This window comes from Rana temporaria, chromosome 7, assembly GCF_905171775.1.
Source record: "Rana temporaria chromosome 7, aRanTem1.1, whole genome shotgun sequence".
Lineage (NCBI taxonomy): Eukaryota > Metazoa > Chordata > Amphibia > Anura > Ranidae > Rana > Rana temporaria.
Genome location: NC_053495.1, coordinates 199,368,182 through 199,385,865, shown reverse-complemented (window position 1 = coordinate 199,385,865; position 17,684 = coordinate 199,368,182). Strand labels below are relative to the sequence as shown.

The 17,684-nt window shown below is 46.4% G+C and overlaps 1 protein-coding gene across 11 annotated transcripts in view; it reads right to left on the bottom strand.

Annotated features, from left to right (window-relative positions):
- Positions 1–17,684, bottom strand: part of DOCK7 (dedicator of cytokinesis 7) — a 230,861-nt gene that overhangs the window by 46,789 nt on the left and 166,388 nt on the right. For 6 of the 11 annotated variants that reach the window (XM_040360789.1, XM_040360791.1, XM_040360792.1 and 3 more), the window contains exons 33-36: positions 15,527–15,623; positions 3,280–3,376; positions 699–833; positions 455–607 (exon numbers count right to left, since the gene is read on the bottom strand). In XM_040360789.1, coding sequence (XP_040216723.1) covers positions 455–607; positions 699–833; positions 3,280–3,376; positions 15,527–15,623 — 482 coding nt within the window. Of the gene's footprint in view, positions 1–454; positions 608–698; positions 834–3,279; positions 3,377–11,274; positions 11,293–15,526; positions 15,624–17,684 lie in introns of all 11 variants that reach the window. The other 5 variants (XM_040360795.1, XM_040360784.1, XM_040360787.1 and 2 more) reach the window with 1 other exon arrangement.

Sequence of the window (17,684 nt, the reverse complement as noted above, 5' to 3'; positions counted from 1 at the left end):
AAAAATTGCTTTTAATATCACTTTAAGGCTTGAATACTGTATCTATTTACTCGGCACAGCCTCATGTTTTATATTTTACTATAAAATTTCAACTTGATAAGCAATTGCTTTAATATCACACAAGATACAAATTTGGGACTACTAAAATATTTATCTTACTACTAAAAAAAAATCTTCAGGGTTGCTGTGTTTGAAATATAGGGTTTGGACCATTATCTCAGACCTAAAATAATTTTTTACACATGTGCAAAAAAAAAAAAAAAATGTCTCTTGAAGTGAAAGGGTTAACATATATTTTGTATTGGTAGACCTTTTAACACTGTAAATTAGGTATTTTCTTCATGTTGATATTGCTGTAACACAAAATAATGTAATATTTTGTCTTCAAAATGTAATGTAATGGTCTACAAAAGAAGAAAAAAAAAAATAATTAGCACAAGATAACTGAACTGACGTTTCCAATCTCGAAGTTCTGTCTCATGAGCAGGTAGAGGGAGGCGCTGGCGTGGGAGCGGATGGTGCCGATGCTGCTGCTGCAGTGTCTGAGCAGACGAAGGCAGAGATCCGCACACTGCTCCGTCTCTTCTTCAAACAACAGCTCCGGAAACTGCAGGAACAAAGAATAGACTGGGTGACTTATAACAACTTATAAACTTGTCGAAAAAACACTCACCTTGTTTAGAATGCAGTCACCCTACCTTAGAGACCAGGGCTCTCTGTGTGGCGAAGCAGTGCTGCAGGTAGAGGGCGCTCTGGTTGCAGGCCATACTGTGCAGTAGAGTCTTCAGCACCCCACCTAGGATACTTTCTTTGGATTCCGTCATTGAGACAGTCTGTGCAAGAGAAACAATCATTATTAACCACTTCAGCCCCGGACCATTTTGCTGGTCAATGACTGGGCCACTTTTTGTGATTCGGCACTGAGTCGCTTTAACTGACAATTGCGCGGTCGTGCGACACGGCTCCCAAACAAAATTGGCGACCTTTTTCCCCCACAAATAGAGCTTTCTTTTGGTGGTATTTGATCACCTCTGCGGTTTTTATTTTTTGCGCTATAAACAAAAATAGAGCGACAATTTTGAAAAAAAAAATATTTTTTACTTTTTGCTATAATAAATATCCCCCAAAAATATATAAAAAAAAAAAAAAAAACTTTTTTCCCTTAATTTAGGCCGATACGTATTCTTCTACATATTTTTCGTTAAAAAAAAATCGCAATAAGCGTTTATTGATTGGTTTGCGCAAAAGTTATAGCGTCTACAAAATAGGGGATAGTTTTATGGCATTTTTATTAATATTTTTTTTTTACTAGTAATGACGGCGTTCATCGACTTCTATCGGTACTGCGACATTATGGCGGACACTTCGGACACAGCAAATAATATTCTCTATTGTCTTCCCGATATTCCTCCCGGCCATTTAGGAAGCAGGTTTTGAGACCCGAATGGCCGAGAGGGGGGGGGGGGGGGGGGGGGGCGTGGCTACGGTGTCTTGTTTGCCAACCCCCCCCCCTCCCCCCAAATATACAGCACCAGCCGCCACTGGTATACAGTATAACAGTGTGTAGAGAAAGCATAGAACACAGAGGGCACATGGGCCTGCCGATTTATCCTCAATACGTTTTTTTTAACCACTTCCCGCCCGGTCAATAGTAAATTGACATCCGGGAGGTGGTTCTGAAATCCTGACTGGACGTCTATTGATGTCCTGCAGGATAACATGCCGGCACGCGCCCGTGGGGGCGCGCAGCGATCGGTGATGCAGGGTGTCAGTCTGACACCCTGCATCTCAGATCTCGGTAAAGAGCCTCCGGCGGAGGCTCTTTACCACGTGATCAGCCATGTCCAATCACGGCTGATCACGATGTGAACAGGAAGAGCCGAGTAGAGGCGAGTCGATCGGCGGCTCTCCTGACAGGGAGGGGTTCGCACTGATCGTTTATCAGTGCAGCTCCCCCTCGGATGCCAACACTGGACCACCAGGGAAGCCACCAGGACCACCAGAGAAGGGGGCAACATGTGGATGGCCAGAAACATCCCCCATGGCCATCCACACGTAAAAAAAAAAACAATAGATGACAATCAGTGCCCACAAATGGGCACTGACTGGCAACATGGGCACTGTTAAAAATTAGTAAATAAATAAGTGATGCCCAGCAATGCCATCAGTGCCACCCCTCAGTGTCCATCAGTGCCACCCCTCAGTGCCCATCCATGCCCAGTGCCCACCTATCAGTGCCCACCTCTGCCACCCATAAGTACCCATCAGTGCCACCCATAAGTGCCGCCCATCAGTGCCGCCTATGAGTGCCCAGTGCTGCCTATGATTGCCCATCAGTGCCGCCTATGAGTGCCCATCAATGCCGCCTCATCGGTGCCCATAATTGAAGAAGAAAACGTACTTATTTACAAAAAAAATTACAGAAAAAAATAAAAACTTTATTTTTTTCCCTAAGTTTTCGCTCTTTTTTTAGTTGTTGCGCAAAAAATAAAAACCGCAGAGGTAATCAAATACCACCAAAAGAAAGCTTTATTTGTGGGAACAAAATTATAAAAAAATTGTTTAGGTACAATGTAGCACGACCGCGCAATTGTCTCTAATGCTGCGTACACACGGTAGTTTTTCATCATGAAAAAAAAAAACGAAGTTTTTCCAACTTCATCATTTAAAACGACGTTGCCCACACACCATCGTTTTTGAAAAATGATGGACAAAGCGCGGTGACGTACAACATGTACAACGGCACTCTAAAGGGGAAGTTCCATTCGCCTTTGGGCTGCTTTAGCTGATTCCGTGTTAGTAAAAGACGATTCGCGCTTTTTTGTCTGTTACAGCGTGATGAATGTGCTTACTCCATTATGAATGGTAGTTTTACCAGAACGAGCGCTCCCGTCTCATAACTTGTTTTCGAGCATGCGTGAGTTTAAAACGTCCTTTTTGCCCACACACGACCATTTTTAACCAACCCCGAAAAACGACATTTTGAAAAACGAAATGAAAAAGGATCAGGGCTTTTGCCGGTTTAGTGCTGCTGTATATAACTTCCTGGCAGGAACAAGGAAGGGCTCAGGCGTGTTCGGCATCCTAGTCCTAACCCACCTGCCCCGATCCCACCAGAATATCTAGCGTCAATGTGTGGTCACATCCCTTTAGCACCTGATAAATTCTATGCATGTACGAGCCATTAGGATTTGAACACAGGTATATCTTATTTCTCTTATGAAGTTGGGCACCATACTTCCGCCTGTCTTGGACTCTTGTGCCGTTGTCGTTCCTCACCTGTACAACGATCTCCAGGGTATCCAGAATGATGAGATTGGCCTCCGTAGCCAGATTTCCATCTATTAAAGCCTCATGATCCAGCTCTGCCCGGGACCTAGCATAAGAGAGTCACACATTGCCACATTATAAACAGAAGAAGAACCACCAATTCTTATAGAGGACAGTACAAAATAACGAGACATTGACTGAGCTCTACAGGACTTATCACTGCTCTTTGCCCTTTCAGGCGGAGTTGTCGCCTACAACACAATTTATGAAGTATGAAAGGCCTGCAAGTAAAGTATTCACAAAAATGTACTTCAGCATTTCTGTAACCGGAAATACACTATTGTCAAAAGTTTTGGGACACCTGCCTTTACACGCACATGGGCCCAGATTCTCAAAGGACTTACGACGGCGCAGCGCCATGTACGCCGGCGTAAGTCCTAATCTGAGCCGTCGTATCTATGCGACTGATTCTTAGAATCAGTTATGCATAGATCCGACAGGCGTAAGTCTCTTACGCCGTCGGATCTTAAGTGCATTTTTATTTTGGCCCGCTAGGTGGCGCTTCTGTCGAAATCCGCGTCGAGTATGCATAGATACGCGAATTCCAGAACGTACACGCGGCCCGACGCAGTTAAGTTACGACGTTTACGTTAGGTTTTTCCCAGCGTAAAGTTGCCCCTGCTATATGAGGCGCAGCCAATGTTAAGTATGGCCGTCGTTCCCGCGTCAAAATTTTTAAAAGTTACGTGGTTTGCGTAAGTCGTCCGTGAATGGGGCTGGACGTCGTTCACGTCAAAACCAATGACGTCCTTGAGACGTCATTTGGAGCAATGCACACTGGGATATTTTACGGACGGCGCATGCGCAGTTTGTTCGGGACGCGCTTCATTTAAATGATACACGCCCCCTACCTACCGAATTTGAATTATGCCGCATGATTTACGCTACGCCGCCGCAACTTTACAGGCAAGTGCTTTGTGAATAAAGCACTTGCCTGAAAAACATGCGGTGGCGTAACGTAAATCGGATACGTTACGCCGCCGCCGCATAGATACACCATTCTACGAGAATCTGGCCCATGACCTTTAATGGCATCCCAGTCTTAGTCCGTAGGGTTCAATATTGAGTTGTCCCCGCCCTTTGCAGCTATGACAGCTTCAACTCTTCTGGGAAGGCCGTCCACAAGGTTTAGGATCGTGTCTATGGGAATGTTTGATCGTTCTTCCAGAAGTGCATTTGTGAGGCCAGGCAGTGATGTTGGACGAAAAGGCCTGGCTTGCAGTCTCCGCTCGATTTCAGCCAAAAGGAGGTCAGGATTCTCTGCAGGCCAGCCAAGTTCCTCCAGCCCAAACTCGCTCACCCACTTCTTTATGGACCTTGCTTTGTGCACTGGTCAAATCATTTGGTGGAGAGGAGGGGGATTATGGTGTGGGGGGGTTTGTTTTTCAGGGGTTGGGTTTGGCCCCTTAGCTCCAGTGAAGGGAACTCTTAAAGGGGTTGTAAAGGACATTTTTTTTTCCATAATAAGCATCCTTTACCTGCAGACATTCCTCTTTTCACTTCCTCATTGTTCGTTTTTGCTCAGAAGTTGCTCTATTTCTTCTCTGTTCTGTTCACTTCCTGCTTGTCTGATTGTTACTCACCACCGAGAAGGGAGGCTTTACTGCGGTGGTGAGTAACGTGCTCGCCCCCAACTGGGAACTACATCTGTGTGGCAGGACGCTCTCTACGTGTTAGAGACTTCAAGGAGGTGTGAATTACTGGGTGTGCCGCAATGCATACTGGGAAATGTAGTTCTTACATGAACAAGCGATGCAAACCAGGAAGTGAATGAGAGAACAGAAACTAGAATGCCGGAGGTGATATAGATGAAGGAATTTAATAGGTATTTACTCGTTTTTTAACAGAATCATTACACTATTCTGTCTGTCTACCTTGCAGACATACATTTTAGGCAAATTATTTTTTTCCTTTACAACTCCTTTAAGGCGTCTGCAAACCAAGACATTTTGGACAATTTCATGCGCCCAACTTTGTGGGAACAGTTTGGGGATGGCCCCTTCCTGTTCCAACATGACTGCACAACCACTACACAATGCAAGGTCCACCAGACTCCAAAAAAAAACAAAAAACACTGGAGCATTTGCCATTACTTTTTCTTCCCTCGACTATTTTTCTCTGCACTGCAGCACGTTGCATTACCGCATGCTGAAATGCGTTGCACAAAAATACAACGTATCCTGATTTTTTTTTAGCTATAAGACAAATAGTCTTCCTGTTGCATTGGGACTGTATTTAGCAACGTTGCCCAACACAGCTGAATGAGCACTAAGGGAAAATTAATCTCCAAGTTAAGAAATGCTACATATTTGTGAATAATAAACAATAATCTGTTAAATCTGAATTCCAGGTTTGGCTTTTTTTGTATCTAACTTGGATCAACACGAGTATGCATATGCCACAGCTGTGGGATCTCTGTGGAAGTTGGAAATCATTGCAGTGGTTGCTGTTACTACAGCGATCCTCGCTGTCTTCCAAGTCACATGCCAAACGGCTGCCCTGCTGTATAGAAGGTCACAGAAGGTCACTCGCTCAACATGGGTGCATTTTATAGATTTTTTTTTTTCACAAAGAATGCAAGGTGTTCTCTGATTTGATGAGGTGGAGTTTGTGACATTGCCCTGCCTCTCCACCTAGCCCAATGAGAGAATGCTTTTGCATTCATTGAGAAAAATACAAAGCCTTCTCTGAATGGTACCCCCTGCGGTTACTATGCAAGGCGGCTGCTTGGCTCTAGAGCAGGAATGGGCAAACTATGGCCCGCGGGCCGTATACGGCCCCGCGGACCTTTTAATCCGGCCCTCGGAGCGGGCGGAAAACTGACCTAGTTTTTTTTTTTCCACCGCCGCCGCCGTGTGTGGAGCGGTTCATCTACAGAGGGCGCCGAAGCGCCGCCCCCTCTGGCTCTCGCACAGCCACTAAAATATATAGATTCATGCATTGTATGAATCTATATATTTTCGCCGCTGCCGCCCACTGTTCAGATGGCTGGATGTTGAGCACCAGCCAGCTGAATAACGGCAGCTGGTTGGCTGTGTGGAAGTGCCTATCAAAGCCAGCGGCTCTGATAGGCTTTCCGAGTACAGCCCTGATTGGCTGAAGCGTCATCGAGGGCGGGACGAGGGACTGGACGAGGGACATCGAGTGACGGTAGAAGCACGGCTGACCCCAGAAAGGTAAGTGCCAGGGGGGGGCATTTTACAGGTCACAGTGGCAGCATTTTACTGGGCACAGTGGTGACAAATGCGGGGCACAGTGGCTACAAGTGATGGGCACAGTGGTGACAATTGATGGCATGGCATAGTGGTGGCAATTGATGGCACAGTGGTGACAATTGATGGCACAGTGACTGCGTTTGATGGCATGGTATAGTGGTGACAATTGATGGCACAGTGGCTGCGTTTGATGGCATGGCACGGCACAGTGGTTGCGTTTGATGGCATGGCACAGTGGCTGCGTTTGATGGCATGGCACAGTGGCTGCGTTTGATGGCATGGCACAGTGGCTGCGTTTGATTTAATTTATATTAATTCACACATACACACCGTCCATCTACTCTTGGTCCGGCCCCCGGGTCCAATATATGAACCCATTGCGGCCCTCGAGTCAAAAGCTTTGCCCACCCCTGCTCTAAAGCAACAGTCTCCAAACTTTCTAAACAAAGGGCCAGTTTAGCGGGCCTCAGACTTTACGGGGCCAAACTATGATCAGTGGAAGAAAAATGTTGTGAATGAAAGTGATTGGCGTGTCCTCTTTTAGATCCGGCACCTCATCCCTCTAAATTGTATTATAGGATTGTGGAAAAATGAGAGGGATTATAGCGGTGCCATTTAAACAAGTCATACAAAGAAGTCAATTCAAAATTATAAATATAAACATTTTATTAATAGTAGAAAAAAAAGATATAAAAACATTAATGATCGACTAAGATTGACACGAGTTGTTACAGAGTGCCGACATGTTTCGGCAAATCGTTGCCTTCCTCAGGGGTGTGAGTCAGTCAATATATTTTTGTACAATCTAATGAAAGATACATATACTTTAGTATGCATTACTAGCCCCCTGCAACCACACTAAGGTTGGATTGTTGCTGTTGAGTAGCGCTGCGATTTGCTGCATTTTGGCTCTGCTTCTTGCATGGATACATGGTATGTATGGCTCTCACATTGGCCAATTCACACTGGTTACTTCCACACACAAGATCATTGTTCATTGGTTCATGTCCATTTATTCTTTGAGAGTATAGCCATGCTTTGAGACATTCATTTGTTTATATTTCAGTGAACTAATTTTGTATATATATGTATCTTTCATTAGATTGTACAAAAATATATTGACTGACTCAGACCCCTGAGGAAGGCAACGATTTGCCGAAACATGTCGGGACTCTGTAACAACTCATGTCAATCTTAGTCGATCATTAATGTTTTTATATCTTTTTTCTACTATTAATAAAATGTTTATATTTATAATTTTGAATTGACTTCTTTGTATGACTTGTTTAAATGGCACCGCTATGATCAGTGGAAGTTGAAAATGCCGCAGAAATGGTGCCCCATCGTGGGTGTCAGCGGCAGAAATAGCGCCCCATCGTTGGTGTCAGCGGCAGAAATAGCGCCCCATCGTTGGTGTCAGCGGCAGAAATAGCGCCCCATCGTTGGTGTCAGTGGAGGAAAAGTGTCTCATCTTTTACTTTAGTGGGAAGAATTGTGATCTATAGTTTATATCAGTGGGAAGAATTCTGCCCCAATGTTGGTGTTACTGAAAGGAATTGTGCCTCATTTCTGGTGTCAGTGGGAGTAGTGCCTCATATCAGTGTGAGGAATAGTGCCCCAAGGGCCACATAAAGGCAAGCAAGGGACTGCATCTGGCTTGTGGGTCACAGTTTGGGGACCGCATCCAGGGCTGTCTTAATAAGAGGGCACTGCCCAGGGGCCCCAGCTGCATGAGGGCCCCTGCACTTTCCCCAAAGCAGCTGGTCCTTGAGCCCACTCTTTTTCCCCCAAAATTGGGGGCCCCATGATGGCCCTGAGAGTGATGTTGCCACAAGGGAGGCAGGCTGGCAGCGGTGCGCCGTGCTGTACAGAATGATACCTATTATTTGACAGCCAGCAGGGAGGGGCAGGGCCGGAGTGCCAGTGAGGCTCTGACCCTGCCCCATGCAGCTTGAATGCTGGGGACTCGAAGGAAGGGATGTAGAGGGGGTATCAGGGCTGTAGTGGGGTCACAATACAAGGGGTATCTTATGGTATATGGTTACAGTGCTGGGGGAATATCTAGGGTGTAGAGGGGTTGGAGTGCTGGGGGGATATGTGGGGTGTAGAGGGGTCAGAGTGCTGAAGAGGCATCAATCTAGCAGATATATTATATGCACAGGACATCTTTGTTACTTTTATGTATGTAACAGAATGATTGTTCATGTAGTTAATGCGGAGCTCCACCCAAAAGGGGAAGCTCCGCTTGTCTGCCTCCTACCTACTTGATGTCTGTTTACCAGCACTGTCTCCATTTTAGGGGCCTCAGAGCATTACTTTGCCCAGGGGCCCGTGATACTATTAAGACGGCCCTGACCGCGTCTCTCGAGGACAGCAAGGCTCACTGTAGTAGCACCGGAAACTACAGTGATTCTTCGGCTTCACCGGGGATCCCACACATGTGGAATATGTAAAGATGCATTGTTCCAAGCTGGAGAAAAGTAACTAGGCAAAAATACTCCTACCCGGAATTCAGCTTTAATATGCGACTATTGCACTCTCAGTTGAGTCGCCCTCACCACCTTGCAAGCTTTTCATTGTAAATTCAGCGCAGATGGCCGAATTCTAAAATTGTAGGAAATAACTCTGCCATACCCATCGCTCCCTTATGGGATCACAACAAATTAACGAAAGCAGCCATGAGCACAACGAAAGATTTTCCTGGTTTTGGTTCTTATAAATCAGTGGTCATCAACTCCCGTCCTCAGGGCCCACTAACAGGCCAGGTTTTGGCCTCGGGCCTTTCCGTGTGTTTCCGAGGCTCTCCGGCGTTCACCACCTCTGGCCACATGCGGTATTGCATGACATTGAAGTCAATGCGGAAACATTTTTTTTTTGGTTTCCATTGACTTCAATGGGGAAACTCGCTTTGATATGCGAGTACTTTGGATTATGAGCATTCTCCTGGAATAGATTATGCTGGAAATCCGAGGTTCCACTGTATTACCTTGGGGAGATGCAGACTAGAATACTGCAATCACTGAGCAGCAAATTATATCACCTGTGATGTATTTCAGTTATCTTGCAAACCTGGCCTGTTAGTGGGCCCCGAGGACAGGGTTGATGACCACTGTTATAAATGAATCACATTCAAAGAAGACAATCACAGCCGAAGGGAAGACACTCCGAGAAGTGCACATAATGTCAGACATGCAGACGCTATTAGTGGGTAATCAATACGTTGTCACAATACAGGACAATCACTTTTCAGATGTGTTATTGACAAGAATGAACAATGTGCACACAGGATTGCAGACCCCCCTCCCCACCTAAAAATAATAAAATGCATGAAGGCTTGCTATAGATACAGTAAAACCTTGGATTGCGAGAATAATTTGTTAAGGAAACATGCTTGTTATCCAAAGCAAATTTTCCCATAAGAAATAATGGAAACTCAAATGATTCGTTCCACAACCATTTATTCATAAGTTTATAGTCCATATCAAAAGATTATAGCAATGTGATTGGTTGTGTAACCATAACATTGGTTGTAATACCATATTGCTACACTTAGAGACGCCTCTCTTCTCTTTTATACCCAGTTGTGACATGACGCTACTCTTATATCAAGACATCGCTTGTATATCAAGTCAAAATGTATTTAAAAAATATTGCTCATCTTGCAAAATGCTTGCAAAGCAAGTTACTCTCAAACCAAGGTTTTACTGTATTAGATAAGTCGTCATAAACAGGGGCACAATCCCATGATCACACTTGGTGGGGGGGGGGGGCACAATCCCATGATCACACATGGTGGGGGGGGGGCACAATCCCATGATAACACATGGTGTAGGGGGGGGGCACAATCCCATGATCACACATGGGGGGGGCACAATCTCATGATCACACATGGTGGTGGGGGGCACAATCCCATGATCATACATGGTGGTGGGGGGCACAATCCCATTATCACACATGGTGGGGGGGGCACAATCCCATGATAACACATGGTGTAGGGGGGGGGGCACAATCCCATGATCACACATGGGGGGGGCACAATCTCATGATCACACATGAGGGGCACAATCCCATGATCACACATGAGGGGCACAATCCCATGATCACACATGAGGGGCACAATCCCATGATCACACATGGTGGTGGGGGGCACAATCCCATGATAACACATGGTGTAGGGGGGGGCACAATCCCATGATCACACATGGGGGGGGCACAATCTCATGATCACACATGAGGGGCACAATCCCATGATCACACATGAGGGGCACAATCCCATGATCACACATGAGGGGCACAATCCCATGATCACACATGGTGGTGGGGGGCACAATCCCATGATCATACATGGTGGTGGGGGGCACAATCCCATGATCACACATGGTGGGGGGGGCACAATCCCATGATCATGACATTTGCATTCTGCTTCAAGTTGTGATTTTGGCGTTCTTTGCAGTTGTAGGTCTACTTCAAGTCTACAGAAACTGACCAGCACAGATCTCTACCTCCGCAGTCATGGGCGACAAATGTCATTAATATTACCATAAACTATTAAAAAAACACACAAACATGAATTAGGTAGCTGTGCATATTAGAAAAAAAAACCTATAATAGACACATTATAAGAGGACAGGGAACGTTAAGTACTAAAACGGTCTTCAAGACGGCACGTGACGGACGTGTACGATGCAGAGCCGGATATAAACAGAGGAACACACCGGGGTGACAGTACCTGCTGGGTTTGTGGCTTCTAAATACACCGCACATGTGGAAAGACAACCAAAAGTAGAAGTTAAGAAGGGATGAGAGGACAGGAGAAGAATTCCACAATAGTTCCATGGTACGGTAAAGAAAGCTCATCCATGTGCCCAAGGTTTGGGAGCCAGTCAGTCCAATCCAAAATCCACCAGACAGTAGTAAAGATCAATTCCTGGCAAAACATTTTTTTTAGGGCATGGGTGGGGGGGCTAATGTTGTCTTTACCCAACTGGGGAGATTTGCCCTCACTTCCTTTCTTGGTGAGCACACAGGAACTAGGGAGAAATTCAGACGCCAATAAAATCCCAACAAGCGTTTCCAGCCCTTCCTCGCGCTGTCCAGAACTAAAACAATAAATTGGCTGCAGTTGGGCTTTTAAGGGTTCAGGGTCAAAACATTTGGGTGCACTGGATATCAGACTGGATACCAGACTCCTAGGATTTCTCAAGCCCCCCCCCCCCCCCCCGCCAATGATCAGGGATGGACTGGGACAGAAATTTGGCCCTGGACTTCATCCAGACTGGCCCACTTTGACAGGTCTCTCCCATGGCGGCCGGACAACTCCCGCACCCCCCCCGGCCACCCAAGCCCCCTCTCCCCCTTCACTAGCCACTAGCCATTCTACTTTATTAGAGTAGAACGGCTGGTACTGGTACTCTTATAGGCAGTACCAGAGGGGAAGCTAGACATTATTTCACCCGGGGCAAAGAATCAGTTTGGTGCCCCCCTTATGGGACAAGATTAGGCAGAAGTGAGAAACTCCCAGGCCATAGCTGTTGAGTCAGCTGTCTGTCCCCTCCCCCCATTCTCCTCTGTCATCCCCCCTGCTCCTCTGGTCCTCCCCCTGCTTCTTTGTTCCCCCCAGGTGAGTGCTGCGGGGAGGGAGAGACAGAGGAGCGGAGGGGGGCAGCAGTCCGCTGTCACTGAAGCCGGCCCACTGAGCCATCGGCCCACCAGGAAACTCCCTGTGGTCCCAATGGCCAGTCCATCCCTGCCAATGATACACAACACAAATACAACCCGAAAGGTCCCCTAATACCGCGTACACACGGTCGGAATTTCTGATGGAAAAGTCAGACGGAATTTTTTCATCGGATATTCCGACCGTGTGTATGCCCCATCGGACTTTTTCCATCGGAAATTCCAATGGACTTAGAAAGAGAACATGTTCTCTTCCCCCCCGACAGAAAAAAATTTGGATTTCGTTCGCCTGTATGGAATTCCGCCGGAGAAAAAAAAAACACGTATGCTCGGAAACAATTCGACGCATGCTCGGAAGCACTGAACTTAATTTTTCAAGGCTCGTCGTAGTGTTGTACGTCACCGCGTTTTTGACGGTCAGAAATTTGGTGTGTCCGTGTGTATGCAAGACAGCTTGAGCTGAATTCCGTTGGAAAAACCCGTCGGAGTTTATCCCGACGGGAAAAAACAGTTGTGTTTATGCGGCATTAGTCTGTGATTGGGCTTTAAAGTAGAATGCCACCTTGGGCACAAATATAAATCCCGGCTCTGGCAAACTTGAAAATGATTCCTTATATTGGGGCTGCGTCTACACTGCAAGGGATAATTGCTTGTCAGGTCTATTAGGAAAAAGAAAAGTCTGTGTGACTAAAGGTGTGATTCCCATCATCCCTAATTAAACATAATACACACATTTTATATTGTGGTGGGATTTTAGAGGCAACCATACAAACAAATTAGAAGTTAGAAGTTACATTTTAACTTTTATTACTTTTTTTTTTCCAAAACTCTTCCCTAGACTAAATGAGCAATTGAGCCTTGCAGTTCGGGTGCAAACCCACTAAAAGGGATAATTCTCAAGTTTGTTGGAGTTGGGATTTGATATAGTATGGCAGGCAGGAAGAAACTAACTTTCCAATGAATGTTCGTTATTTATCATTCGTCCTATAGCGAGCGCCCCCCCCCTCCTGAGCCGTACCAGGCTGCATGCCCTCAACATGGGGGGGTTGGGTGCTCTGGGGCAGAGGGGCGCACTGCGGGGCCCCCCCACCCCAGAGCACCCTGTCCCCATGTTGATGAGGACAGGGCCCCTTCCCGACAACCCTGGCCGTTGGTTGTCGGGGTATGCGGGCGGGAGGCTTATCGGAATCTGGGAGCCCCCCACCCTAAGTGAATGGATATGGGGTACATCGTACCCCTAACCATTCACCTGGAGGAAAAATGTCAAAGTTAATAAACACACCCCCCCGGCGGTGGAAGAGAACCAGACGGCGGCCCCCACCCACCCGAAGACGTCAAAGAAGAAGCTCCCCTTGGTAGAAGAGCTAATAAAGAAGACAGGGGGAGCCTCCGGAGCAGAAAAATTAATTATTTTAAAAACCCTTGTGTGGTGTGTTTATTAACTTTGACATGTTTCCTACAGGTGAATGGTTAGGAGTACGATGTACCCCATATCCATTCACTTAGGGTGGGGGGCCGGTATCTGGGCGGGGACTTCCCCCTCAGGATTCATAACAAACGCTGCACACGTGTAGAATTGGCGGGAATCCAAGTCGGATCTCCCGTCGCTTCTATGACGCGCTTGCTGGGATGTGCTGTCACTATTCCAGTGAGTGCGAGATGTCGGCGAGATCTCGGCACCATGTCGCCGAGAATCAGCGCGATGCTGTCGTGCTAAAAACACAATATCGCAAACACCTACTGTATATGTGATTGTACTATGTTTTTTTTATTTTGTTTATTTTTTTTGTGGTTGAACTGGATGGACTTGTGTCTTTTCTCAACCTGACTAACTATGGAACTACCGGTATGTAACTAGCATATTATTACTGGAATAAAATCTTTTTGGAATTTGACACTATGACGTGGTGCCTCAACCACACACATATTTTATGGCATTATATTAAAAGTCACACCAATAACCGTAGATTTATATTTTACTGTTCTGCGAAAATTGGGGAAAAACAAATGGAGCATTTTTTAAATTAAAGGCTAATTCCACCTTTTTCCACCATGTTACACCCTATTTTAGGGTGTAACATGGTTGCAAGTGGACTAAATTGGCGTGAGGGGGTTTGACTCCTGTTTAGAGCATTTTTGAATTAAAGGCCAACTCCACCTTTATCCACCATGTTAGACCATATTTAGGGTCTAACATGGTTGCAAGTGGACCCCCCCCCCCCCATGGCGTGAGGGGGTTTCACTCCCTTAACACCCCCCCCCCCCTCACCAGCTGTCACTTTTGAATCTGTGCAGAGATCTCTGAATAAATTAACTACAAATCCCATCTTCCATCGTGACCGGTGAACTTGTAGTAATCCATCACCACATTCATAGACACGTCCCTCCAGCTCAATTACTGAAAGTCCATACCCCGGTACGGGCAAGGTGCTGGAGGGGTATGTAGGAGCCTGTGCATTGTAACCACCATCCCCTGATTGTAGAAAGAAATGTTTTGGACAGCTGCACTCTGGAAAAACCTTCTCGGTTGCCTTTTATTGATAAAAGTTATCAAACACCATACATCACAGCAAAGACATGGGCATACAGCTGACGTTTCGCACTACAATCAGTGCTTACTCGTATGAGTATAAGTAAGCACTGATTGTAGTGCGAAACGTCAGCTGTATGCCCCTGTCTTTGCTGTGATGTATGGTGTTTGATAACTTTTATCAATAAAAGGCAACCGAGAAGGTTTTTCCAGAGTGCGGCTGTCCAAACATTTCTTTCTACAATTGCTTCGTGCTTTGCCGGCACCTGGGTTTCTCTGAGAGGATACGGATTTATCCACATACCAAATTGGAGCGGTGACTATCTTCTCTCACCATCCCCTGATGATTGAGACTGCAAAACTCAGCAGGCTTATTTTCCACCTGCAAAAAGGTTGACTTATGCCTCGTTTCCACTGAGCGGATCGGTTCGGGTCGCTTAGAATGGAACGGGTTAGAATGGTCCGGTCTATTCTGCAGAGCATTTCCACTGCAAATCGGACCATCCGGGACCATGCAAGGTTTAGAAAAAAAGCCTAGCACGTCCACCAATCAGTGAGATGTACTTGTAGGTCCGCCCTAATGGAACCGTTCCATTCTCTATGGCCCCACATCTGAAGCAGGACCCAGAATGGTCCGGTACGGTTCGCTTTTATGGCACGCTTTCATAATGGAAACACCCAAAAAAGCGTACCGAACCGAACCGCTCAGTGGAAACGAGGCATTAGTCTTTAAATAAACATGAACACAACTGCAATTTCGTAATGAGCTTCATACTTGTCCATCTTGTCCGTGTTTTGTCTCCAGTGAGTCATCTCTTTTCTCCACCGTAAATTCTCCTGACTGCCGAATGCACTTCCAGATGGACTCCTCTCTGCCGAGACAGAAGAGAAACAAAGTCAGCGCTATCAAAGGAGCCTGGGGTGTAATCCGCAGGACGCACTAAAACTGGAGAGTGCAAAATCTGGTGCAGCTCGGCATAGAAACCAATCAGCTTCCAGGTTTTATTGAACAAGCTGAAGATAGAAGCTGATTGGCCATCATGCACAGCTGCCCCACAGTCTTTGTGTTTTCCTCCGACAGAACACAGTTTATTGGTTGCAGCAGAAGCTTATATTGCTAAACAATCTTAACCTCTTTATGACTGCCTAAGGCCCTTGTTTTGTCACATATGGCGACCCATCACATTTTGGCTACCCTCTGGAGTGCGCATGCACGACGCCGCCATATGCGTTCCAACACTTTTACGACAAAACAGCACACTAAAACCGTCAGATCGTGTGAGGGAAGTGGCGTCAAACACATGAAAATGCTGTTGAGTTTACGTAATTTAACCACTTAAGGACCGCCTCCTGCACATTTACGTCGGCAGAATGGCACGGCTGGGCACAAGCACGCACCTGTACGGCCTCTTTAAGTGCCCAGCCGTGGGTCGCGGAAGCGTGCCCGCGACCCGGTCCGAAGCTCTGTGACCGCGGCCACGGGACTCGCGGACCCGATCGCCACTGGAGTCCCGCGATCGGTCCCCGGAGCTGAATAACGGGGAGAGCTGTGTGTGAACACAGCTTCCCCGTTCTTCACTGTGGCACTGTCATTGATCGTGTGTTCCCTGATCTATATCAGGAAACACAATCAATGACTATGTGGTGCTTGGCAGGAGCCAACAGTGTCGGCAGGGGACCAGAGAAGAGGATTGGAGCTGCTTTGTAAAAAAACATTGTACAGAGCAGGTAAGGTTTATTATTTAAAAAAAAAAAATTCATACAAAAGCAATATACCATATAACAACTGATCGCTCAACATGTCTTCGGTAAGATTACTTTTTTGGAATACCACTACACAAAATACGTACATCTTCATTTTACTTCATATGTACCATATTTTCCGGCGTATAAGATGACTTTCTAACCCCTTAAAATCTTCTTAAAAGTCGGGGGTCGTCTTATACGCCGGTAACCTAACCTTACCTTATCCCAGAATCGCGGCCGTACGATTTTTCAAAAGCCGCGCCTCCTACGTCTTCTGTTCCGTGATAGGCGGAAACACTCAGCTTCCCAGGAGGCACTGTGTTCAGTGTCCGCCTATCACGGAGGTCCTCTCGTCCCGTGTTTAGTGTCCGCCTATCACGGAGGCCCTCTTGTCCTCGGACGAGAGGGCCTCCGTGATAGGCGAACACTGAACACAGTGCCTCCTGGGAAGCTGAGTGTTTCCGCCTATCACGGAACAGAAGACGTAGAAGGCGCGGCTTTTGAAAAATCGTACGGCCGCGATTCTGCATGTCTTGGGATAAGGTAAGGGCACAGTCTGGCATGTAATGGGGCACAGTCTGGCATGTACTGGGGCACAGTCTGGCATGTACTGGGGCACAGTCTGGCATGTAATGGGGCACAGTCTGGCATGTAATGGGGCACAGTCTGGCATGTAATGGGGCACAGTCTGGCATGTAATGGGGCACAGTCTGGCATGTAATGGGGCACAGTCTGGCATGTAATGGGGCACAGTCTGGCATGTAATGGTGGCCCCGTGAGGCGAGGCATGACTAGTAGGAAGGGGGTAGTCTTATACGGCGAGTATATCCCAAAACCAACATTTTGGCTGGAAAATTAGGGGGTCGTCTTATACGCCGGCAAATACGGTAATAAACATTCTGTTTTGTGTACGATATATGATATGATGACTAATGCATGTCTTTGTTTTTTGATTTATAGTTGACATTGATAATTGTTCTATAGCATTATGTGTATACATGTACAAAAACAAGCTCCTGAAGAAGCGGTAAATCTTTTCCGCAAAACATGTTGAGCGATCAGTTGTTATATGGTATAATCCTTTGAGTGTCACACTACTTTGTGACCATATAGAGATCAGGGATATGCATTTAGTGGACCTCCAGTTGTTGCAAAACTACAAGTCCCATCATGCCTCTGGGTGTCAT